The sequence below is a fragment of the Bos mutus genome, chromosome 6 (genome assembly GCF_027580195.1).
Source record: "Bos mutus isolate GX-2022 chromosome 6, NWIPB_WYAK_1.1, whole genome shotgun sequence".
Taxonomy (NCBI): Eukaryota; Metazoa; Chordata; class Mammalia; order Artiodactyla; family Bovidae; genus Bos; species Bos mutus.
In genome coordinates, this window is record NC_091622.1 from 55653061 (window position 1) to 55676802 (window position 23742).

General features: G+C 35.7%; 1 protein-coding gene across 1 annotated transcript in view; it reads left to right on the plus strand.

The window, feature by feature from the left end:
* The first annotated feature begins 1001 nt into the window (after nucleotides 1-1001).
* The window catches only part of DTHD1 (death domain containing 1), an 86144-nt gene continuing 63403 nt past the window's right edge, over nucleotides 1002-23742 (plus strand). Inside the window, exons 1-5 of the mRNA XM_005886679.2 lie at nucleotides 1002-1397; nucleotides 3349-3961; nucleotides 7417-7747; nucleotides 11622-11801; nucleotides 12866-13110. Coding sequence (XP_005886741.2) covers nucleotides 1127-1397; nucleotides 3349-3961; nucleotides 7417-7747; nucleotides 11622-11801; nucleotides 12866-13110 — 1640 coding nt within the window. The 5' untranslated portion in view covers nucleotides 1002-1126. The remainder of the gene's footprint in view (nucleotides 1398-3348; nucleotides 3962-7416; nucleotides 7748-11621; nucleotides 11802-12865; nucleotides 13111-23742) is intronic.

The window sequence follows — 23742 nt, forward strand, 5'->3', positions numbered from 1 at the left end:
GGGAGGGAGGGCGGAATTCAGGCTGTGCTTTGGAAGTTTTCATTTCATTTCAGAGTCTCCCAGAGAACAGGAGCCTGTCTGGAATGTACTGTCTTCTGCCTCTGGTGCTGTACTCTCCCTAATGAAAGGAGGGGCCTGGAGAGGAGGCAGCAGGCTTCTCTGGGTTTCTCCTCACACCCTGGACTCCTCCAGTATCAAGTCCTGTAATGCCTTGGCCTCTGTACAATGTGCCAATGGAGGGGCAGGCAGCAATGGGAACTTGCTGTGAATGAATTCTAATTATACACAGTGAAGATTTCTCACTAGTTAGAGAAAGCCACTCTTCAGGTTTGCTTTCTTTTAGTGAAGGAGCATTTTATCCAATTAGAGAGAAATTATCAGAGAGGAAAGAGGCCAAGTACCTATCTTGATCTCACTGCAGATGTGCCATAGAAGAAGGCACTAATTAAACTAATCTCCTACCCAGTGGTAATAGACTCTGCTCCAGCAGAGGAATATTTTTAAAAATTCTTTATGGTAAAAATATTATAAGTATATGCTAACTAGAGATAATCATAAGGACTCTCACATGGAACTATATCCAGCTTCAACAATTATTAACCTATAGCTAATTTTATTTCATCTATACACCACTACCACAATCTCAGATTATTTTAAAGCAATTCAGACAACATATTAGCTCATGCATAAGTATTTTAGAGTATCACATAGAATTATTAGCAATGTTATTAACTTAGTTTACCTTTGATTATTATACTTCTCATCCTACCACAGAATCCACATTTTGTTGCCTTAAAACGTGAAAAATGTATGGAGCTTCCACGGTATATCAAAACTGTAAAACTTACATGGCGAGTGGGATTGTGTGAGCTAACTCTGTCCCCGTGGTTTACCATTCTGTACACAATGGCATCCAGGGTGCTGGAATGCCCCTCCTTTGGTCACCTAGTAACTTTTCACTGGTCAACAGAAGCTGAATAAACTATTATGTGGCAGGAAAGTGCTTGGCGAGCTGACTTGGATCATCTCCTAGATTTTAGAAGAAAAAAAAAATCCATAGCCAAGATTAAATTTGCTAAACCTTTAGGCTTTGCTGTCAGGAAACATTCCACTCTTGGAGAGTAAGATGGATGCAGAAGACATGGGCTCAGGTAAACTAGGCCATATATTGAAGCAGATTTGGAGACAAAATCTGATGCTAACGCAGGTGCTTCTGGGTGAAGACCACTGTGAAGGGGCTGGTGGGGCCTCTTGGATCGCCACAGTGGTCTTTCTGGGTCAGGAGCTCAGTGGGGCCCTTCACCAACTCTTGGAGCACACTGCAGGGACTCTGCGCTCCACCTGCCAGCAGCTGTACGCACTGCTTGACAAAGAGAATCATTGTACCTGGAGACAAGGCAAGTATTTATTTATTCTTTCTCTAAAAAATATTTATTAGCCACTCTGAGAGGGCTAATGAGCACACAGAGGCTACGTTAAGGTCTCAGTCCATAAAGAATGAACGATTTGATGTGGGAAGTAACACAACTGCACAGTAACACAAGGGACATTGAGGACAGTCCCATTACAGACGTACAAATGAAGTGCCTTAAGTCTTCAGAAACAGGTGAGATTACATTTTTTCAGGTGGAGAATTTTGCTAAGACAAATGCAGCATCTAACCTGAGGGTGAAGGAATGGATTGGGTTTATGCAGCCAGAACTTGGGCATGTTGAAAGAACATTCCAGGCAGAGGTGTTATCAGCAGGATCCAACACTTAGAAGTAGGAAAATATAGGCTTAGTTTGAGGCAGGTTGATCAGTTTTTCCATATTGAAATATGATATTCTAATTTTAGACTTATTTAAACTTGAACTTGCTAATCACAAAAATATTGGGAAGTCCAGGGTGGGATGGAATATGAAATTATACCCCCAAGACACACATAAAGAGGGGTGCAGGTTCTTGGGAATAAGCCCAGTTATGGATGCTAAGTACAGCATGGCAGGAAAAATGTGGTATCCAATGCCTATTATCTCAAACAATAGTTACTCTAGATAAGAAGATGGGCATCATGAAATCCAACTCTAAATAACATGGGGTGAAGGCAAGTGGGCAGGTCTCATCAATTGGGAATCCAGGGCAGATAATGTTAAAAATTCAGTCTAGAGAGCAGATCGTGGACATTGAGGGAAATCTGTCCAAAAGCAGCATGACCCAGAGACCCTAAGCTGGAACTCAGAGACAGGAATCAAATCTCTAGAGAGAACTGAATGTGATTCTAGGCAATGTATGAAGATGTGATTATTCATGGAGAATAAGGTCAGCTCCTAAAAGAGGAGTTCAAAATAAAGACTGGTTCTCAGATACAAGACAAAAAAAAAAGTCAGAACTAGAGCCCAGTGATAAGGCTAGACTAGTTGAAGATGTTTTAGTGATGACTTTGAAAACACTGAGCCATATGGCACCTTAAATTACATATTTCTGAGTTCAGAGTTGAATTTTAAAGATTGGAGAGTTGCTAAGCCTATAAGAAGCCATCAAGTGACCCCAGCTGTGAGGAGAGGAGGAATGCTTAAATAGGAAAATAAAATAAGAAACAGGGATGGAGTAAGAGACTATGTCAGATCAGATCACAATGAGAGGTTTACACCAGAGCAGAGAGGTTTGACTTGGTTTATTAGTTTTTGAGTAGCCAGGTTCCAATCAGAGAATTGGTGTCATTAGAGCTATTCTTTGAAAGGCTTATTGAAAATTGTCAGTGATCACAAGCCCAGCAGGATGAATAGTGTGAACTTAATTAAATCATAATAGCAAACAAAGTACTCAACAAAATATAGCATCTGCATCAGCAGAAATAATGTAGATATGGCATGCCTGCTACCCAAGTCTATTTGAAGCATTCCACTAAACTTCAAGCAAATCATTATATGTGGATCATTGATAAACTATATAGTACATTCAAAGAAGAAAAATAATTTCCCCCAAATCATACCATATGAGGAATGAATGGAAGGAGATGTTGACTTCAATAAGACAGCATGTTATGGGGGAGGTTAGTGGTCATGATACCTTCAAATATTCAAAGAATTTTCACAAGCAAGAGGAATTGGATTTATTCTTTGCTATTATGTTAAAAAGACAATTTGTCCCCAATTTCTAGATGTGTTAAAAAAATTACAGTTGTACAAATGACTTCTTCAAGAGGGATACAGGCTTTAAAGCCTAGTAAGGGTCTTACACACACAAAGGTCTTTACAGATTTCTAGGATAATTTCTCCATACTTTATTACATGTCAGTGGAAAAACAATGTGGTTTAGTTTTGTATTTATTCTTTTTATGTGTCTCTGTGTGTATTGTGTGTGTAGAAACCATTACGTTCATAGACTGCCTCATGAAAATAAATGAATATTTGGGGAGCACTGCTACATTTCTAAAGAAAGAAGAAAAGGAGATGTGTAATTTATGCGGCATGCATGATGAATGTACTCCACTGCAGACAAAGTCCACCATTCAAGATATCAAAGCAACAGACATTGCTGCAAGAGGGGAACAAAATGTCATAGAAACAGCTACTGTTTCTCCCACAAATGGAGAGGAAAGTCATTACACAAACCAGGTCCAGTTGAAAAAAAATAAAATACATAAGAGTTCAGAATTAGTGGAAAAAGAAAACAATACATCATTGAATGGAGATGTAACAGGGCAAGAAGAGTCACAGAACAAAATGTTCCCAGATAATGCAGAAAATAAAGATGATAAACAAATAGAACACATGACTATTGAGAGCATAAATGGAAACAGGGAAGAGTTGCATGACATAATCCAGACAACAGAAAGAGAAATTCAAGAGATTTCAGAAAGCCAAAGAGAAGAGATTACCACATCCTCAATAACATGTGATAGCTCCAATAAATGTGTGAATAGTCTTCCCAGTGACTCAGAGAGTCTAAAGCAAAAGAATAACATAATGGAAAAGGAGTAAGTAAATACAATGTAAGAGGTGCTTGTGTACGCCTACCTATATGTGTTTCCACTTGTATATAAAACAATTTACACATGAGTAAAATTTTATATCTATATTTCATATCTCCTAAAGATATTAGCAATCAATAACTGTTTAAATTACTACCATAAAAATTTATAAGGCTGTTATTATTAGTTTCTTACAGCTTCCAGAAAAAAAAATGCTTCTTTAATGGAAGAAGGAATTGACTGTTTAAGAAAGTGGTTAAAATGAACAATTGTCCTGAACACGGACAGTTTCCTAAATCAGTACTCTTTAGATTGTCATGAGGAAAAAACAACTAGGAGACTGCAGAGTTCAAATATTAGAAGAGAATTTCCTAGCCTCTGATTTATTTTATGTATATTTTCAAATTCTCACATTTATTTTATGTATTAATATAAATCATCATGTATCTGTAACCTGTGTCTGTAGAACTCTGGGAGGGCTTAGGCATAAGCTTCGGGAGATTCTTAAAATTGAATATATATTTTCACAACTACTTTATATCCTTGGAGATGGTCTAGAGCTCTCGCCAGACTTTCAAAGAGCCCATGACTTCAAAAAAATATGTTGAAATTGACTGGTCTATTTTATGAATCCATCGCCCCTAGACAAGGTAATAATAATCCATATTTCTTTAAACAAAATAAAATATTCATAAGCTATATTTTCCCAGTAAAAATAAGACTCTTAGAAGACAATGGGGAATAAAAATACCATTGGTTTAGAAGACAGATAGACATAAATTTATCTCCTGTTTTATTCCATACTAGTTCTGTGACCCTGAGCAACTTGTTTCATTTCTTAGACCCATTTTCTTATTTGTAGAAATTATATATACTTCCTGGGATTATTTGATAAGATCAAAGGATAAAATCATCTAAAGGGTCTAGTACCTTGTTGCTTGGCCAACCTTCACTCTCAGCTAAACATCTCTATGTTGATTTATTTTACCACCACCAATCCTCACTTTCTCCACCACACACACACCATCAAACATCACTTATCCCATCTGTGCTCTTTCAGACACACAATACCATTTCCAGGACAACACCACAAATGAGTCTATGGTCTCAGGCAAGTCATTTTGCTCACTTTGACTTTGTTATCTCATCTATGAAAGGAAAGGGATGAGCTCTGAGGTTCCCTACATGTCTGAAAGTCTAGTCAATTTCATAGATGTCACAGGAGCACATTCAAGGCATGAAAGACCCCCCAGGTTTGAAAGACTTATGCTTCTGAAAAACAACTGTTAAAAGCAGTCAATATGTGGTTCCCATTTCACTTGAGAAAAACATTAACACTTTGAATCCTCACACTCAGAAATGACTCAATGCATCAACTAATGAGTCACTGCTGAACCACTCCCTCTAACACCTCCTTTAGGTGTTCTTGTTAGTGATTTCCTCTTTGTGGCAATGTAACCACTTTTGCTTGGCTTGCATGTTTCGTAAGATGACTGCTCATTGAAGCTCCTCAGGCTAGGAAGCCATGGTGCCCCAAGAAAGATGAGTGTCATAAACAAAACCTAGTTTGGAATCTGTTGTGATTCCTTCCTGGAGAATATTTTTTAAAAAGTCTAACTCTTTCAGGGTAGTTGTCCTAGTGTATACAGACTCAAAGGGAAACAACACTGGAATAAACCAATATGATTATTTTGGTGGCTGGACTAGATCTGCTTGATTAGATCTACAGGTCTCCTTGCTCTACTTTGTTAGTCTTTTGGAAGAAGAGTGTATTGAGTTGGGCTTCCAGGGCACAGAAGAGAGTCATTTTTGAAGTGTTACAAGGCAGAATCATTGCACCTTCCATTAAACAATGTATCTAATTTTCTGAAGTACCATTATCATCATGATCAGAGAATACTCAAACAGACCAATGACTTGAGTAATTTTCTATTCCTCCTCACTGTATGGGTTAAGAATTGTAAATATAAATAAATAATCCTCTCTTCTATTTCAACATATTTTTTAGATTTCTGTGTTACAGGGCATTTTAAAGTTAAATTTATTAATTGAAAATAGTTAAAACCTGATTATTTTAGAACTGGGTATTTACACTGTATTTTATAAAGATCCTTTTCTTTTTTTAAAAAAAAATCTTTTTTAAAGATTCTCTTATTTCTCTTTGACACTGTTTATGTTTCAGTCATGTCACTGGTAGGAAATAAGAAATAGAAAGAAGAGAAGAAGTGCAAGCTGTGTAGAGATTTAATGTTTATTGAAAACTCATTTTATGTTAATTCACTATTATAAGAAGTTGAAACATTTTATCTCATTCAATCTTCACACTATTGTGAAGATTGAATTATTTGATATTTGATATTTGTTTCAGTTTATAATGGATAATGAAACCAGCATTTTAGAATGATTTGAGGAAGTCTGATATAATAGAAAGTTTGAGCTTTTGTGTTAAAGATAGATGGATTCATTTATTGACTCTACAACTTACTATCTGTGTAATTTTCAGAAAGTTAAAATTTCTAAACCTCAGTTTCTTTATTTATAAAATGGTAATGACAGTGGGATATGCCTGACCCCATAGCATGGGAATTTAAACGAAATAATGTCTAGCACAAAACCTGATCATAGAAAGAGCTAAAATATTATTAATAGCTATTTTAATAAGAATTATTGATGTTAAAGATAAAGCAGTTAGTAAGTAACTAATATCAAATTTGAATTCAAATCTATAAGATTCTAAAATGTTTGGCAAAGATGATGATACAGAAAGTAAGAGTAAAACCAAAGGTAAAAATAAGCTTTTGGATTGGTTCTTTGAGGACTGTGAATATTCTGTTTCTATTCACCTTGATTAAATGTACATTCACAGTACTTTTATATTTTCTCAATTTTTATTAAAAATGTAATAAGCATCATCACTTGATTTATGGCATTTAGACAATTCCAGGACAACATATATATATATATATATATATATATATATATATATACACACACACACACACACACATTTCCTTTCATCAAAACTTAGAAAACTATTCAGGTATTAGTTTTTGATTTATCAAGAAGCTTCAGCAATCTTCAGATTTATATTTGAAGTGAGCAAAACTGAGAGATGAATTGACCACCTAAATAATAACTGTAATAACAACAATAACAATGGATAACTTACATGGTACTTACTATATGCCAGGCATAGCTTTTAAATGACTTTACTGTATAATTGTTCGTTTAATTCTCACAGCCTTCATATGAGACTGGTATTATTTTTCACTATTTTAGAGTTGAGAAAGTTGAGGCACAGAGAAGTTGTGTATCTTGCCCAAAGTCACAGTGTCAGAAATGGGAGAGCTGGGATTCACACCACAACACCGTGGCTCTAGAACTGATACTCTTAGACATTTCACTATATAGTCCATAAATCAACTAATTGAAAAACAATGATGTCCCCTTTTCCCCTACAGGTATCTTGATGTGCTGAGTGATGATACTGTCCCCCAAGTGTCTTGTTATATTACAGCACCAGCCTATGTTCTACAACATTTACAATGCAGGGTAACTAATAGCATGAGTTCTTTAATAGTGAGTGAGAATGAAGAGTTGGTCAGCAATGTCATCACTGTGGAGTGCTCAGATATGGAAAAGAGAATTCCATTTCCAATATGCATTGCGATTCCATTTACTGCACGTTACAGGGGAAATTACAGAGATATCATGGTGAAAGTGTCTGACATAAACCTTCGATCAAGTTATCTAACTCCAAATTCACTGGAGGGAAAGACAGGAAGTTACAAGGTTGGTCAATCCTTGATTACACCAATATTTTCTCTGTGACTCTTCTTCTAACTAATTACTCAGATTACCAAATCATTGTATAGATATAATTGCTTCATTGGTAAAAATGGAAGGATTGATGAGATTTATGCTGGTGAATCCATGTGTTATTTTTGTTTGTTTGTTTCATTTTTCTATACATAAAGATCAAACAGCAGAGCTTGTTGGTCAAATTTGGGAGTGAAAAACTTGATTCTAGGAACCAGCAAGTGTTATATTTTTGCCTGGAAAGCAAAACCAACATCATTGTTTAATTAGCGTCATACCTTAGACTAGTTTAGACTAACATTTTTAATGGGATGAGCTTCTGTTTAGAATCTCTAGATGACAGTAGCTTTATTTTTATCATTCATGGGTTGAGAAAATATTTGAGTGTCTGTGTGTGCTTGTATGTGTGTTTGCACTGAGATAAATCATGTTTACTATAAATCATGTTTAGTATATATATGGAAAACAGTAAATGTGGTAGTTAGGATATGGATTGTGGAGGAAGACTGCTGGGTTTGAAGTTTGGTTCCTACATCAAACTTTGGTTGCTTGCAATGTCCACTTGAGTAAATTATGTAACCTTGCTATGACCCAGTTTTTTCATCTTAAAAGTGAATACAATAATAGTGTCTACCAGGTAGGGTAATAAGGATTAAATGAGAAAATACACTCAAGATGATAGAAGGAAGCCCATAAACACATTATAGTAGTTAATAAACTATCATTTATATGGTAGACTTTACTATAATAACTCTAAAGCCATCTATTCCATTTCAATCCCAAAGAAAGGCAATGCCAAAGAATGTTCAAACTACTGCACAGTTGCACTCATCTCACGTGCTAGCAAAGTAATGCTAAAAATTCTCTAAGTCAGGTTTCAACAGTACATGAACCAAGAACTTCCAGATGTTCAAGCTGGATTTAGAAAAGGCAGAGGAACCAGAGATCAAATTGCCAACATCTGCTGGATCATTGAAAAGGCAAGAGAATTCCAGAAAAACATCTAGTTCTGCTTCACCGTCTATGCTAAAGCCTTTGACTGTGTGCATCACAACAAACTGTGGAAAGTTCTTCAAGAGATGGGAATACCAGACCACCTTACATGCCTCCTGAGAAATCTGTATTCAGGTCAGGTAGCACCAGTTAGAACTGGACATGGAACAACGGACTGGTTCCAAACTGGGAAAGGAGTATGTCAAGGTTATATATTGTCACCCTACTTATTTAACTTATATGCAGAGTACATCATGCAAAATGCCAGGCTGGATGAAGCACAAGCTGGAATCAAGATTGCTGGGAGAAATATCAATAACCTCAGATATACAGATGACACAACCCTTATGGTAGAAAGCAAAGAGGAACTAAACAGCCTCTTGATGAAAGTGAAAGAGGAGAGTGAAAAAGCTGGCTTAAAACTCAGCTTTCAAAAAACTAGGATCATGGCATCTGGTCCCATCATTTCATGGCAAATAGATGGGGAAACAATAGAAACAGTGAGAGACTTTATTTTCTTGGACTCCAAAATCACTGTAGCTATGAAATTAAAAGACATTTGTGCCTTGGAAGGAAAGCTATGACCAACCTAGACAGCATATTAAAAAGCAGAGACATTAATTTGCCAACAAAGGATGGTTAGTCCAAGTTATGGTTTTTTCCAGTAGTCATGTATGGATGTGAGGGTTGGACCATAAAGAAAACTAAGAGCCAAAAAATTGATGCTTTTGAACTGTGGTGTTGGAGAAGACTCTTGAGAGTCTCTTGGACTGAAAGGGTATCAAACCAGTCAATCCTAAAGGAAATCAGTCCTGAATATTCATTGGAAGGACTGATGCTGAAGATGAAGCTCCAATACTTTAGCCACCTGATGTGAAGAACTGACTCACTGGAAAAGACCCTGATGCTGGGCAAGATTGAAGGCAGGAGGAGAAGGGGATGACAGAGGATTTGGTGATTTGATGGCACCACTGACATGATGAATATGAATTTGAGCAAGCTCCCGGAGTTGGTGATAGACAGGGAAGCCTGGTATGCTGCAGTTCATGGGGTCGCAAAGAGTCTGACACGACTGAGCAACTGAACTGAACTGAACTGCTAGCCATCTGTGGTGACAAAATCATATGCTTTGAAGAAAGAATACATGCACAATTATTAAACTGAGCATAGAGTTGATGGGAACTAAAATTTGAAGTTCTTCTCTGGACCACGGGAACTTATTTTTAAATAATTAAAATTATTTACTTTTCAGCTTTATATAAGTTGTTATTATTTGTAGAGGTGGGTAGGGAATAAATGTAAAAAAACGCCATACATACAAAGAATTCTTCTTGACTCATCTTTTCCTCTTCCAATTTGGGTCTTTTCTGAGTTATAAACAAGATTATACAGTTGAATATGAAAGCTGTGCCTGTTCTAATTATTTACTCCAATTCGTGCAACTAAAACGTTTTCTATTCAGTCTAGGAAGTAGCTTGTGGCCTTTTACCATTGACCTATCCATGTGACTATCATAATAATAACAAAAAATGTTCATAGCACATATGCTTTTCACCAAATAGATATGAAGATGGTTAATAAATAGCGCAAAAGAAAAAAGGGAGAACATTTCTACTCAGAAAAATAAAAGCATATACTTTTCTTTTAATAGTTTTCTAATGGTAGTTATCCCTATATTTAGCCCAAGAAAATTTAAACTCTGGATTCCTTCCAAATTTTTGTGTGGTTCATACGACATTTAAGAATTCTAATTCTGGAGTCAGATAAACCATCGTCAGAATTCTGCTCATGACACTCCCCTGCTTAAAAATCCTTCCGTTTCCCCAGTATCTGCCAAATATACTCTAACTGCATGGCAACCATCATGAGTTCCGAGAAAACCTTTTTTCTTACCTCTCACCATTTTCCCTCTGGCCAATTAAGAACATTCATCATGCCGTGAATTTTCCCAGCAACAGATTCATGCAGAGATATTGTGAAATCTCTTCCTTAGTCAGTTTTCAAATGATAGATTATTTTCCATTGTGATTGTCCTGAAATGTTTGTGTGTGTGTCTGGATGATTATCCTCTCATGCCTGGGTGGAGCTCGGCTGGTGTTTGGGGAAGCATTGAATAGACCAGATTACTTCTAAGTCCTCCTCTTCATTTTAAGCTTTGGTGATTATATTGAGTAGATAATTATGTTTTCATTTATGTACACAGTTCCTTTCTGTGTGATAAAAAAGCTTGAATATGTCCTTGCATATATGCATTCCAAATTTAAATGTCACTATATAAAAAAGAAACACAAGTGTGTCTCTTTGCAATCATCTGCTCCCCCTGCATGGAAGAGAGAAATAGAGAAAATGACTTTATCAGGAGGTTATGAATTGTCAGAGGAAGGAATTTGCTGACAGTATAAGTGCTGTAGGATTGGTGTAAACTACCCAAATGATGAAATTTTAGCCCTCAGAATTTCTAAAACTGTTAAACTTTCTGGATAGAGGCCAGTGCTTAAAGTCCATTCTGGAAAAGAAGGATAGGATTCCAAACATGATTAATATTTGTGAAAACACTAAATTTACCTTTTACCTTTTCAGGGGAATAATTTAAATTGAAAAATATATTTATTTCTCTTTTTTTCTATTGTGTGGTTCAAGTTTGAGAAACTCCTAGTAACTACTTCTAGTTTATCTCATGAAAGGACCATCCATTTTGGGTTAATGAAGAAATTCTCAATGACAGAAACAGCATATAGCTATTGTTTTTTCTTTTTTCCCCACAGCTGTAGAATATGTACAGCATATACTTCCAGAATAATGCACTACTAATGTGTTTTAATGTCATTGTCTTAATATCCTTCAATCCACACAGGGGACCTGTGCTGAAGTGAAAGTTTACAAGTTGGGGATCTTTTCTGTTGTGTCTTGTTTAAAGAAAGAGTCCTTTACAGTAACAAAGAAAGGTCTTACTCATAAGACAACCATGGATTCCCGAATATCCTTAAATTACCCTCCAGGAGTTTTCAACTCACCAGTGCTTGTACAAATAAAGGTAAATATTAAAAACTGGTGAGGCTTTGTGTGGGTTATCAAACTTTGTCCTAAAAGGGAAGAAGATACAAATATTTAATATAGCAATAAATGAATTTTCATACTTTTAATCACCTAACTTATAGTGTCATCAGTGAAATAGTGGTGATTTAGAGCATATTAAATCTCATTCCCAAAGAAATCCCTGACTTATTGTAAAGCCTGTTCTAGCTATTTTTTGTCTTATTTTGTTGTACTGTTTATGATATTTGTTGACCAAAAAAATGTTGAATATCTATGATAGAATTAATGTTGGACTTTGGGGCTTTTGTATAATTCAAGAATTCCACCTGAGAGGATGTTTAAAAAAGAAGCTAATCAATTAGAACATTTCTGATTATGAATATTTGGTTATATTTAATTATAAAACAGTTCTTTTGGGGATGAGAATTTAATTCATACAAGCATTACATACAAGACATACAACTATGTATCAATATACATTTTAGAAAACATATTTCTTCAATATTTCCTATCCTTCTAGTCTAACTCTCCCTCATGCTCTCCTATTTTTTCCCAGTTGTTACCATAATGGGTAAGGGAAGAAAAGTCAGGAAGAAAACATATTATAAATAATTGATTCATAAATATTTTCTATAAACTGTGAAATTTTGAAATCATTCTAGTTATTTTTATTAGCCATTCTTATGTGAGAGGAAACAAATAAATGTAGTCTTGTTTGTCTAGTTTCTGAAGATCACTTGATCTAACAATAGTTCTAATTAGAAATTATGTAAAATGTCTATTTTGTTTTCTGGGTCATTTTGTTGCCTACAATTAACAGTGATTCTCAGTTATTTATAACATAGAACAAGAAACCTAGATTTTACAAAGACTTTGCAAAAAGAGGACCAATCGCTATGATCTTTCATAAGATAGTGTTGATTCTAGCCAACAATGCAGAGAAAAATGTATAAAACTATGTTCTAATAAATTTTTAGAAAATTGACTTGGACATGTGCTGATACTTTGCATCTTCTGCTATTAAGATATAGCAATATATATCCTTTATTTTTCTTTGTTTAGGTTCAACCAATTGAACCATCTCTGGTGGCATATTTAAAAACTCAGCAAGAGACTTCCTACTCAGTACTATCCACAAGCCCTATGATTCATGTTCAGCACCCATCAACACATTCTTTTCAGAAGCCAGTCACTGTACTCCTACCTTGCTCTCCACACCCTGACAAAAAAAATCTTGGGTCTGAAATAGATCATAAAAGAACAGCTAGTACCACAACAAACAGAATCATACCTTTGTACTTCAACAGGTAAGTTTGACCCTAATGGCTCTAGTTGACTTAATGGTAAACAAAGAAACATGATTAAAAGTATAATCAGATATAGTTAAGTATCAGCACCGAAATATGATGAAATATTTTTAATATAGAAACAAAATATTGTGGATCTGGAAGGGTAATGGTTTTAGCTGTCATAGGTCCAAAAGTATGCTCTGAGAAAAGATTGACACAAAAGAGGCAAAATTAATCCTCGCTTTCAAAAAATTTATGATATGGTTAATTACAAAGATGTAAAGGTTTGATCTCTGGGTCAGGAAGATCCCCTGGAGAAGGAAATGGCAACCCACTCTGGTATTCTTGCCTGGAAAACCCCATGGACAAAGGAGACTGGAGAACTACAGTCTGTGGGGTCGCAAAAGAGTCAGACACAAGTTAGTGACTAAGCACACACACACACACACACACACACACACACACACACAAATAGTAACCCTAATCTTTGTTTCTGTCCTTTCATTTAATACTTTTTTTTTTCCTAACAAGAAAGGTAAACAGGAACCTTTACATTCTTTGATTCTGAAGGCAATTTTTTTTTTCTTTTTGGAAAAAACATTAGAGGGAGAAACAACTTCAGACAGAAATAATAACAATTATTAACTGAGAAGCTAATTTTTTTTTCTTTAATTTTATTTTTAAGATTAAAAAAATTTCAGGTATACACGTGCTCCCCATCCTGAACCCTCCTCCCTCCCCCCTCCCCATACCATCCCCCTGGGTCGTCCCAGCGCACCAGCCCCAAGCATCCAGCATCGTGCACTGAACCTGGACTGGCATCTCGTTTCATACATGACATTTCACATGTTTCAATGCCATTCTCCCAAATCTTCCCACCCTCTCCCTCTCCCACAGAGTCCATAAGACTGTTCTATACATCAGTGTCTCTTTTGCTGTCTCATACACAGGGTTATCGTTACCATCTTTCTAAATTCCATATATATGCGTTAGTATACTGTATTTATGTTTTTCCTTCTGGCTTACTTCACTCTGTATAATAGGCTCCAGTTTCATCCACCTCATTAGAACTGATTCAAATGTATTCTTTTTAATGGCTGAGTAATACTCCATTGTGTATATGTACCACAGCTTTCTTATCCATTCATCTGCTGATGGACATCTAGGTTGCTTCCATGTCCTGGCTATTATAAACAGTTCTCACGATGAACATTGGGGTACACGTGTCTCTTTCCCTTCTGGTTTCCTCAGTGTGTATGCCCAGCAGTGGGATTGCTGGATCATAAGGCAGTTCTATTTCCAGTTTTTAAGGAATCTCCACACTGTTCTCCATAGTGGCTGTACTAGTTTGCATTCCCACCAACAGTGTAAGAGGGTTCCCTTTTCTCCACACCCTCTCCAGCATTTATTATTTGTAGACTTTTGGATCGTGAGCCATTCTGACTGGCGTGAAATGGTACCTCATAGTGGTTTTGATTTGCTTTTCTCTGGTAAGGAGTGATGTTGAGCATCTTTTCATGTGTTTGTTAGCCATCTGTATGTCTTCTTTGGAGAAATGTCTGTTTAGTTCTTTGGCCCATTTTTTGATTGGGTCATTTATTTTTCTGGAGTTGAGCTGTAGGAGTTGCTTGTATATTTTGAGATTAGTTGTTTGTCGGTTGCTTCATTTGCTATTATTTTCTCCCATTCTGAAGGCTGTCTTTTCACCTTGCTAATAGTTTCCTTTGATGTGCAGAAGCTTTTAAGTTTAATTAGGTCCCATTTGTTTATTTTTGCTTTTATTTCCAATATTCTGGGAGGTGGGTCATAGAGGATCCTGCTGTGATGTATGTCAGAGAGTGTTTTGCCTATGTTCTCCTCTAGGAGTTTTATAGTTTCTGGTCTTACGTTGAGATCTTTAATCCATTTTGAGTTTATTTTTGTATATGGTGTTAGAAAGTGTTCTAGTTTCATTCTTTTACAAGTGGTTGACCAGATTTCCCAGCACCACTTGTTAAAGAGATTGTCTTTAATCCACTGTATATTCTTGCCTCCTTTGTCAAAGATAAGCTGTCCATATGTGCGTGGATTTATCTCTGGGCTTTCTATTTTGTTCCATTGATCTATATTTCTGTCTTTGTGCCAGTACCATACTGTCTTGATAACTGTGGCTTTGTAGTAGAGCCTGAAGTCAGGTAGGTTGATTCCTCCAGTTCCATTTTTTCTTTCTCAAGATCGCTTTGGCTATTCGAGGTTTTTTGTATTTCCATACAAATTGTGAAATTATTTGTTCTAGCTCTGTGAAGAATACTGTTGGTAGCTTGATAGGGATTGCATTGAATCTATAAATTGCTTTGGGTAGTATACTCATTTTCACTATATTGATTCTTCCAATCCATGAACATGGTATATTTCTCCATCTATTAGTGTCCTCTTTGATTTCTTTCACCAGTGTTTTATAGTTTTCTATATATAGGTCTTTAGTTTCTTTAGGTAGATATATTCCTAAGTATTTTATTCTTTTCGTTGCAATGGTGAATGGAATTGTTTCCTTAATTTCTCTTTCTGTTTTCTCATTATTAGTGTATAGGAATGCAAGGGATTTCTGTGTGTTGATTTTATATCCTGCAACTTTACTATAATCAGAAGCTAATTTTTTAAACCAGATTCCTTATGTATATTATCTCATCCAATCTGCCCACCACCTCACCTTCATTTTATCACTTGGAAGTCTAAAACTCAATGAGACTAAGAACTTGTATTACAATTATCTGCAGGTTGTACATCTGAGGATCAATCTATCACAGGTCAATAATATTTTTTAAAAAATTCTAGCAAGCTTCCCAAGGCAAAACTTGAATATGCCATGCACTGGCAACTATTTATATACCATTTAACTGTATCAAGTATTATAATTAGTCTTGAGATAATTAAAAAGAAGATGTGTGTCTAGATTATGTGCAAAGCCTATGCCAATTTCAAAAGGGACTTGAAGAGTTTGGTACCTCTGGGGGTCCTGGAATCAGTCTTTTGCACCCAGATACTGAGGAAGGACTGTGCCTAAGAAGTGTGTGAGCTGGGTTTGGACTCACATATTTTACCTCTAATCATGACTCTGTATAGCACATGGATCTGCCATGTATTTAGTTTGAGGCTGTAAGATTAGAAATTGAGAGGTGGAGTATTTGCTCTTTACCACTGTGTTTCTAATTTAGGAAGCTGACAATAGTAGAACATTGGCCAGGCAACCAAGTTAAACTTTTGTTAGTATTAGGTATGTGAGAGCGAACACAGAAGTATAGACACGATTCAGTTGTCTGTGCTTTTGCTGTACAACATTATATGTATTATATCCTAATTGGCATTGAGTTAATCCATGTTCTTGTATATCATGGTAAAGTACGATTTAAAACCAAAAATATCCTGGAGCTTCCTACTTAAACATATTAGTCTTAACAGATTAAGACATTCTCTTTCAAATATCCTCGCATTTTATATACATATATTTTATATGTGTGTGTGTGTGTGTGTGTGTGTGTGTGTATATATATATATATATATATATATTTAAAGATGAGAACTTAACTCTAAAATTTGATTCTTACTGGTAACTTATTGCTAAAATCTAGTAAATGTTTCAGTTGTCTCTAGGGTAGGTTGCAAAGGATTAATAAAAATAAATTTGTGTTGACATGTACTTTATATTATAAAACAAAGTAGCTACATTTGCCAGAAAGATAATAATAAAACAATTTCCTGTTCCCAATTGTTGATCTTATTCATAGTCTATATACACCAGTGAGAATAAAAATGTATCCCTGTCATACACAAATATCATTTGTGCAAGTGACTAAATCAATGTTTCTTTTGCCTCTCCCTTGCTGTACTTCCACATCCCTCAGAAACAACAGGGCAGAATGTGGAGAGAAATTGGAAGCAGTGTATTGCACTGTCAAAAATGAAATTGCCAAAATATAGGGATAACAGTAGAGGCAATAATATCTCTAAAAGATATGCATACTGGGGGTGGCACATTTTCATACACTTCATTGACTCAAAGTACTGGAAATCTAGTCAGTACCGATAGGAGAATGTTACACCTTGGTCCAGAGAAATTATACTCGGCAAAAATGACTAGACACTGAAAACTGGTTTAGAAATGTTGCCCTCTAGATCTATGAAAGATTCAAATGACAACCAAATTGAAAATGGGTGAACAGATGTTCACTCAAAGATAAGAAAATACCCAACTCCTCCATGATGTGGTAAGGGAAAAAAAATAATACCAATCAACACCAAAACTTCAAAGAAGAACAAAAATAACCACAACAACAATATATAGAAATGACCATCAGGATGGGGCAGAAAAGAATAAAGAACAACAGGGTGAGATACAAAGATAAGAAACTGAGATGAAAAGTCACCAAGGTATGATAAGGGCTCATCTAAAGTGATATAACTTAAGAAATTTAAGTACCATTGAGAAAGAGACCAAAACAACCACAAAAAAGTAATAATCAAAGGCACAGAGATGTAATTTTCTGATGTTGACTAAAACCTTGAGTTAGAAAGTGTTATTTCAAAATTTATGGAAAAAAACCTATACTTTAGACATAACATAGCAAATTGAAATGTATTTTTAAATAAAAGGTAATTCCATAAGCATTCATTCAGCAGAAATAGATTCAGTAAGAAGGAATAAAATCAGTCTAGCCCCAGGCTCATTCTGTATAGCATGATAAATGGACTAAAGCCTTCATAGATTTGAAGGGAAGATGTGGAATTAGGGTTTTCACCTAACAAGCTTTTTTTTTTTTTTTAAATACAAGTGCTCACAAAATGTACTACTCACTTGATCTTAGCAAAATAAATAGATAAAATTAATGAGTTGGGAATAAAAATTTAACAGATCAAGAATAGGACATTAACTCATTTTCAAAAATCTAGAATTGAATATAAATTATATAAAAGCAAAAGAAAAGTAAAAATTCATATGGCAAAATGGTAACAGAAAGAAAACAAGAAAACAGCATGGTGAAATTAAAGAGAAACTATTATATAAATAAAATCATCATTTGTATTAATGGGAAATAGATGGGGAAACAGTGGAAACAGTGTCAGACTTTTATTTTTGTGGGGCTCCAAAATCACTGCAGATGGTGACTGCAGCCATGAAATTAAAAAACGCTTACTCCTTGGAAGAAAAGTTATGACCAACCTAGATAGCATATTCAAAAGCAGAGACATTACTTTGCCAACAAAGGTCCTTCTAGTCAAGGCTATGGTTTTTCCAATGGTCATGTTTGGGTATGACAGTTGGACTGTGAAGAAAGCTGAGCGCCAAAGAATTGATGTTTTTGAACTGTGATGATGGAGAAGACTCTTGAGAGTCCCTTGGACTGCAAGGAGATCCAACCAGTCCATTTTAAAAGCGATCAGCCCTGGGTGTTCTTTGGAACGAATGATGCTAAAACTGAAACTCCAGTACTTTGGCCACCAAATGCTAAGAGCTGACTCACTGGAAAAGACCCTGATGCTAGGAGGGATTGGGGGCAGGAGGAAAAGGGGACAACAGAGGATGAGATGGCTGGATGGCATCACCAACTGATGGACGTGAGTCTGAGTGAACTCCTGGTGATAGTGATGGACAGGGAGGCCTGGCATGCTGTGATTCATGGGGTCACAAAGAGTCATACACAACTGAGCGACTGAACTGAACTGAAATATAAATAGGTTAAACATAATTTATATGAATGTCCACCTTAATCTTAAATATTTTTAATATTTTACATGCTACATTTGTGGAGATTTCCTTAGATTTATCATATATTTTACCAATTTTACTGTCAATTGTTTAAGGTGTTCATTTTAATAATTATAATTCTCTTTTCTAAAAGGCTATTATTATATATTAAAATTTTTAAAATATCTTTTCTGAGGTTCTCTATTTTTTCATTATGCTTACTATTTCTTCTTTTATTCCTTTAATCATTGTAAACACTTTCATTTTAAGTCTCATTCAGATTATCTTACCTATGAGCATGATATTAACTGTGATATCTATTTACATGGTATAAACTAGTAAATTGTCTTTCATACTAATTCTACTCTACAAATTTTAGCCTTAGAAATTTATTTCCAAGTATTGATTATACTTCTTGATCAGATCAACTGTTCTCCTCCCTTCCTTTCCACCCACAGCTTTTTTTTTTTTTTTAAACTTTACATAATTGTATTAGTTTTGCCAAATATCAAAATGAATCCGCCACAGGTATACATGTGTTCCCCATCCTGAACCCTCCTCCCTCCTCCCTCCCCATACCATCCCTCTGGGTCGTCCCAGTGCACTAGCCCCAAGCATCCAGTATCATGCATTGAACCTGGACTGGCATCTCGTTTCATACATGATATTTTACATGTTTCAATGCCATTCTCCCAAATCTTCCCACCCTCTCCCTCTCCCACAGAGTCCATAAGACTGTTCTATACATCAGTGTCTCTTTTGCTGTCTCGTACACAGGGTTATTGTTACCATCTTTCTAAATTCCATATATATGCGTTATTATACTGTATTGGTGTTTTTCCTTCTGGCTTACTTCACTCTGTATAATAGGCTCCAGTTTCATCCACCTCATTAGAACTGATTCAAATGTTTTCTTTTTAATGGCTGAGTAATACTCCATTGTGTATATGTACCACAGCTTTCTTATCCATTCATCTGCTGATGGACATCTAGGTTGCTTCCATGTCCTGGCTATTATAAACAGTGCTGTGATGAACATTGGGGTACACGTGTCTTTTTCCCTTCTGGTTTCCTCAGTGTGTATGCCCAGCAGTGGGATTGCTGGATCATAAGGCAGTCTTACACTGTTGGTGGGAATGCAAACTAGTACAGCCACTATGGAGAACAGTGTGGAGATTCCTTAAAAAACTGGAAATAGAACCACAGAAGATTTTGTATGCTTCTTTGTTGCTTTCCTGAGTCAGTTGTTCAAAGGGATTTTGGTTGTTTTTGTTGTTTCTTATTTCAAGGCCAGTACTGTCCTTTTGGGGGTTCCAGTTTTATGACTGAGTCAGTTCTAGCTGACAGCTGGAGGCTGTATGTAATGGGCCTAAGTGCATGTTAGACTCCAGACCCCACACATCTGGTGTGTGTGCGTGACTGGTGGGATTGGGGCAGGCTGATTCATGGACTCAATCCCTTGTGTTCCCTAGGAAGGAAAAAGAATTCTAGCTTTTTGAGATTTTTTTCCCCCCAGATCTAGGGGATTTTCTTTCCAGCTTCAGAGTTTGTCTAACTTGTGTGTTTGTGTGTGTGTGTCACTTTGTCTGGCGTTCTAAGATTGCCATTTGTCATCAATTCAACTAGCCAAATTTCTTTTTTCTTCTCCATTTCTTTGCCTTAGTACATGATCTCTCTGCTTTTTCTGCCATGATTAGCTGAAGAACTCTCATTTGTTCTATAAGTTGAAGCTCAGCTCTCTCCTTATGTCAAGATAGTCTGTGATCTCCAGAAGGGATTAACTGCTCCTCTCTTAGTTCCAGCCCTGTTCTTTTGTATATCTTAAATCACACCATAGTGTTATTAAATTTATCTTTTCCATTTATAATCACTCAGCATAATTACAACATAGTTGGTGCCATGTTGAATTTGGTGAATTAAATAAATTAATGAGTAAATTTGTGGAAAAATAAATCATGCCATTAATTTTCTGTACTTTCTGACAATACTAAATTGATAAATTATGATATGCTCTGCTGCTATTAGTGATAGACATGGGAGATGCATTTTCCCTATCTAGAGGAGCATAAAACAATTAAGTAAAAACCTATATGAACTATTTACATAACATTCTTATATCAAAGAGTAAAAGTTAGCTGAACATTTTCTGTGGAAATAGAAACACAATGAAGCAATCCATGTCTCAGAATATAAAAAAGATAAAATGATTTGATGTCAAAATGTAGTTTGAAAATAAAGAATAAAAGGTCTTTGTTGTAGTACATTCCTTCATGTGTGAATGATTTCTGGGCAAAACATGACAGTCATTTAATTATGAGCCAGAAAAGATTTCTTGATAGTAATGAAAGGAGAAATTAATTTATTAAATAGAAGCTTATTTCATATTATGCAAGAAATATTTTAGAGAATTAGATGGGAAATTGTGTTTTTTTTTTTTTTTGCATGAAAAATGCCATTTCTACAAAATGCTATTGGTTTTAAGATAACCTTATTAAAATATATGTGAGTCATATACAAGAATATCTGTACAATATACATGTCATATAAAAATAATAAAATGGAGAAACTGGTAACACTATCACATAACTTAAGAAATTATATATCATTAATAAAATTACATCTCTTTACTTGTCTCTTCCCATCCTATCCCTTACCTCCCTACCCTAATTACTCTTCATTTTCACCAAAGTTAACCACTATTAAAAAAGTTTGACTCATTCCTGTGCTTTTAACTTTTTTTACTTTCATCAATATATTTTTATTCATCCATATATAATGTCTTGTGTGGCTTTGTCTGTGCTTGCCACTTCTAAAAATGCTACCCTTCTGCATATAGTCTTATGGTCTTGCTGTTCCATTTATTATTGTATAAAGTTTGTTCTCATTTCTGTATAATAGTCTATTGAATAGCTTCATATTTCAATCATCAGTGTTCTTATTGGGGGATATTCGTGTAGTTTCAATTTTTGCTAACATGGATATTACTATTATGATTATTCTTCACTCAAAGTATATTGTGTAGGCACTTCTTCAGAGTATCTACCAGTCTTACTGCTGGGCATAGCATATACACATGTACAATTTTTCAGGTTTTACAAACTGGTAGAACTAAATTTCATTCTCCCAGTATTTTTATATTTTTTAGCCTTGCATATTGTCAGATTTTGTAATCTGAAAATCTAATAGTTGTAAAATGGATTTTTGTGGCTTTAATCTGTAGTTCTCTGATTAAAATAAAGGTGGCATCTTTCATAATGGCTTTTATTAGATATTTGTGTTTTCTTATATGTCAGTTCAGTCAGTTCAGTCGCTCAGTCATGTCCGACTCTTTGCGACCCCATGAATCGCAGCACGCCAGGCCTCCCTGTCCATCACCAACTCCCGGAGTTCACCCAGACTCACGTTCATCGAGTCAGTGATGCCATCAAGCCATCTCATCCTCTGTCGTCCCCTTCTCCTCCTGCCCCCAATCCCTCCTAGCATCAGAGTCTTTTCCAATGAGTCAACTCTTCGCATGAGGTGAACAAAGTACTGGAGTTTCAGCTTTAGCATCATTCCTTCCAAAGAACACCCAGGGCTGATATCTTTCAGAATGGACTGGTTGCATCTCCTTGCAGTCCAAGGGACTCTCAAGAGTCTTCTCCAACACCACAGTTCAAAAGCATCAATTCTTTGGCGCTCAGCTTTCTTCATAGTCCAACTCTCACATCCATACATGACCACTGGAAAAACCATAGCCTTGACTAAACGAACCTTTGTTGGCAAAGTAATGTCTCTGCTTTTGAATACGCTATCTAGGTTGGTCATAACTTTCCTTCCAAGAAGTAAACGTCTTTTAATTTCATGGCTGCAGTCACCATCTGCAGTGATTTTGGAGCCCCTCAAAAATAAAAGTCTGATACTGTTTCCACTGTTTATCTATCTATTTCCCATGAAGTGATGGGACCAGATGCCATGATCTTCGTTTTCTGAATGGTGAGCTTTAAGCCAACTTTTTCACTCTCCACTTTCACTTTCACCAAGAGGCTTTTGAGTTCCTCTTCACTTTCTGCCATAAGGGTGGTGTCATCTGCATATCTGAGGTTATTGATATTTCTCCCAGCAATCATGATTCCAACTTGTGTTTCTTCCAGTCCAGCGTTTCTCATGATGTACTCTGCATATAAGTTAAATAAACAGGGTGACAATATACAGCCTTAACATACTCCTTTTCCTATTTGGAACCAGTCTGTTGTTCCATGTCCAGTTCTAACTGTTGCTTCCTGACCTGCATAAAGATTTCTCAAGAGGCAGATCAGGTGGTCTGGTATTCCCATCTCTTTCAGAATTTTCCACAGTTTATTGTGATCCACACAATCAAAGGCTTTGGCATAGTCAATAAAGCAGAAATAGATGTTTTTCTGAAACTCTCTTGCTTTTTTGATGATCCAGCAGATGTTGGCAATTTGATCTCTGGTTCCTCTGCCTTTTCTAAAACCAGCTGGAACATCAGGAAGTTCATGGTTCACATATTGCTGAAGCCTGGCTTGGAGAATTTTGAGCATTACTTTACTAGCATGTGAGATAAATGCAATTGTGCAGTACTTTGTTAATTTCTTGCTCATTTTTGAACTTTTTACATTGATTTGTAAATTTTTAATGGTCTCGGTGCTAACCTTTGTCAATTTGTGGCCTGTAGTTTTATATTTACATGACTAATTTATCATATATTTCTTTTATTATCAGTGTTTTTTGTCCCAGTCCTAAAATACTTCTATCTCCTAAATTATAAAAGTGTTCTTCTTTATTATCTTATAATTTTAAAGGTTTGGATTTCATGTAAGTCTTCAATCCATCTGAAATTGACTTTTACATACAATGTGAGGTAAAAATCCATATATTGTTTTTATGTGGATAGACAGCATGATTTTTTGAATGGTTATTTCTTT